The sequence below is a fragment of the Dipodomys ordii genome, unplaced genomic scaffold, assembly GCF_000151885.1.
Source record: "Dipodomys ordii isolate 6190 unplaced genomic scaffold, Dord_2.0 Scaffold7, whole genome shotgun sequence".
Lineage (NCBI taxonomy): Eukaryota > Metazoa > Chordata > Mammalia > Rodentia > Heteromyidae > Dipodomys > Dipodomys ordii.
The window spans coordinates 12156953-12160000 of NW_012267223.1; the positions used below are offsets into that span (position 1 = coordinate 12156953).

The 3048-nt window shown below is 43.9% G+C and overlaps 1 protein-coding gene across 1 annotated transcript in view; it reads left to right on the forward strand.

Moving 5' to 3' along the window:
- Mrps23 (mitochondrial ribosomal protein S23) overlaps window positions 1–2119 on the forward strand; it is a 6783-nt gene extending 4664 nt beyond the window's left edge. The window contains exon 5 of the mRNA XM_013008854.1: window positions 1416–2119. Coding sequence (XP_012864308.1) covers window positions 1416–1526 — 111 coding nt within the window. The 3' untranslated portion in view covers window positions 1527–2119. The remainder of the gene's footprint in view (window positions 1–1415) is intronic.
- Window positions 2120–3048: the final 929 nt, after the last annotated feature.

Here is a 3048-nt window from a genome sequence, read left to right on the forward strand (position 1 = left end):
CACACACACACACACACACACACACACACACACACACACACACACACACACACATTTTGTTGTTGTTGTTGGTTATGGTGTTTGAACTCTGGACCTAGGCGCTGTCCTTCAGCTCTTCAATTCAAGATGAGCACTCTACCACTTGAGCCACAGCACCACTTCCAGTTTGCTGGTGGTTAATTAGAGATAAGAGTCTCAAAGACTTTCCTGCCCAGGCTGGCTTTGAACTATGATCCTCAGACCTCAGCCTCTTGAGAAGCTAGGATTATAGGTGTGAGCCACTGGTGCCTGGCTAAGTTATGTTTTTATTAGTATCAGTTGTACAAGGGTCTTTATTTTGGCATACTGTATACACATACAGACACACAAATACGTAGACACACACACGTGGACACATGCACAGTGTACCTTGTTCAGACGGTACCTTGTTCAGCTTACTCCTTCCATCACTCTCATTCATCTTTCCTCCTCACCTTGCCAAAGAGGCCCTGGATTTGATCCTTAGAACTACAACCTTCTCCCACCTCCCAAAAAATAAACCTTATTTATGTGCTATTCCTAGGGCTTGAACTTAGGACCTACATACTGGTCCTGAGCTTCTTTTGCTCAAGGCCAGCACTCTCCCACTTGAGCCATAGCTCCACTTCTAGCTGTTTTGGAAATTTAGTGGAGATAAGAGTCTCACAGATTTTCTTGCCCAAGCTGCTTTAAACTGCAGTCCTCAGATCTCGGCTCCTGAATAGCTAGGATTACAAGCATGAGTCACTGGTGCCCAGCTAGTATTGTTGCTTTTTAAAAAAATCAGGACATTGGTTCATATATGTAAACGCTAGATCCAATACTGTTAGATTGAATATACTGGAATTTTCTGGTAATGATTGCTATTTATTTATTTATTTTGTTGGTTGTGGGGCCTTAACTCCGGGCCTGGGCACTGTCCCTGAGCTCTTCAGCTCAAGGCTAGCACTGTACAACTTGAGCCATAGTGCCACTTCTGGCTTTTTCTTCTTATGTAGTGCTGAGGAATCGAACCCAGAGCCTCGTGCATGCAAGGCAAGCACTCTACCACTGAGCCACCTTCCCAGCCCCATGATTGCTATTTAGAATGAAGTGAGTTATCATTGGTGCTCCTGAAATTTGTTTTTAATAGAATTTTTGTGTGTATATGCAGAGAGGGAGTCTTGAGGACTTCTCTGCCTGTGCTGGCTTTGAAATGTTAGTCTCTCCAGGGTAGCTAGGATTATAGGTATGAGCTACTGTTGTCTGGCTCATAGAATTTGACTTGAGGTATCAGTGACAAAATGTGCTGACTGCTATAGCTCCAGTCAGTTGAATGAAAATGGTAGTAACTGTATAACCTATCTGATGTTTTAAGCAGCAGAAGGTAGTCACTTTTTTTTTGGAAATCTCAACAGGTAAATGTCAGACCCCAGACTGGGTTGGAAGGGAACCAGCCTCAGAAAGAAGTTCCAGACCAGCATTTGGAGACCCCCGAAGAGCAGCTGAAAGGTCTCTCTCCTTCTTGAAGGGTGTGCGTACAGTGCATACTGACAGCCACACAGTGCCCGCTGGATGAATGCTGAGCTATTTTTAATAGTGGAACTGTGTAAATACTTCTTGATCTCTAAGGCATATGTTTGCCTTCTCTTCCCATTTCTGGGTTGGCAGAAAACTCCATATCATGGTTGGAAAGAAGCAGTTTTGTGAACTTTTACTTTAGGACATTACTAAATAAAAGATTCCCTAGCTGCTTTTAAAGTAAATTGTAAATTTGAAATTGTAAATAACACGAAGCCTTTATAAAGATTATTTGATGAGCCTCTTCCTGATGTGGTGTGCTCAGATGTGTCTATCAGCCTGTGGGCTGGCTACATCTGGGCTGGTATGAATCTTACTGGGTCCTTCTGACTTTTGCCTGCACACATGGTGTGTGAGAGGCTGAGTTTGACTTGTGTTTTGCATTCAGAGCCAGGACCCGTCAGTGGTAAGGAGAAAAGACCAAAAGTAACTTTTACCTCCCGAATGGAGTGTGTTGGTGATAATTGGCATAGGCCTGCAGCAGGTAGGATGCCCAGTAAATACTTGCTGAAAGAATAAATGGATGAATGATTATACCCAGCTAAAGACTGAATGGTCTCTGTTGGTCACCGGACCTGCTTGGTGGTAGGATGAGGTCAGCTGACTCAGATGGTGTTCTCCACTACCTCTGGGACTGAGTTGTGCTAACAGTTCTTACCAACTGTTTCACCCTCTTTTACCTGTTTTACTAAGGAAGTGAAATATTCTTCTATGATTGTAACTTCTTGTTGTTGTTTTTGGTTGTGGGGCTTGAACTCAAGGCCTGGGTGCTGTCCTTTGAGCTCTTTTTGCTCAAGACTAGTACTCTACCACTTTGAGCCACAGTTCCACTTCCAGCTTTCTGGTGGTTAATTAGAGATAAGAGATTTCCTACCTGGGCTAGCTTCAAACTGGATCCTCAGATCTCAGCCACGTGAGTAGCTAGGATTACAGGCATGAGCCACCAGTGACCCATGTTTGTAACTCTTGCATTTGTAATTAAACCAGTAATTTTTATCGCTTAGTAGTAAACTACTTCAGAAATATTTTATTTTATTTATTTTTTTTGTCGGTCATGGGTCTTGAACTCTGAGCCTGGGTGCTGTCCCTCAGCTCTTCAGCTCAAGGCTAGCGCTCTACCACTTGAGCCACAGCACCACTTCCAGTTTTCTGGTGTTCATTGGAGATAGGAGGAGTTTCACAGACTTTCCTGCCTGGGCTGGCTTTGAACCGAGATCCTCAGATCTCAGCTTTGTTAGTAGCTAGGATTATAGGCATGAGCCACCGATTCCCAGCTAGAAATACTGTATTTTACAACCTGCATGTGCACTGGGCACCAGAGCCTTACACCTGTAATCCTAGCTATTCAGGAGGTTGAGATGGAGGATCAAAGTTTGAAGCCGGTCTTGGAAGAAAAGTCCTTAGGACACCATTACCAATTAACCAGTAAAATGCTGGGTTCCAGCGGTAAGGTGCCAGCTGAGCAAACAA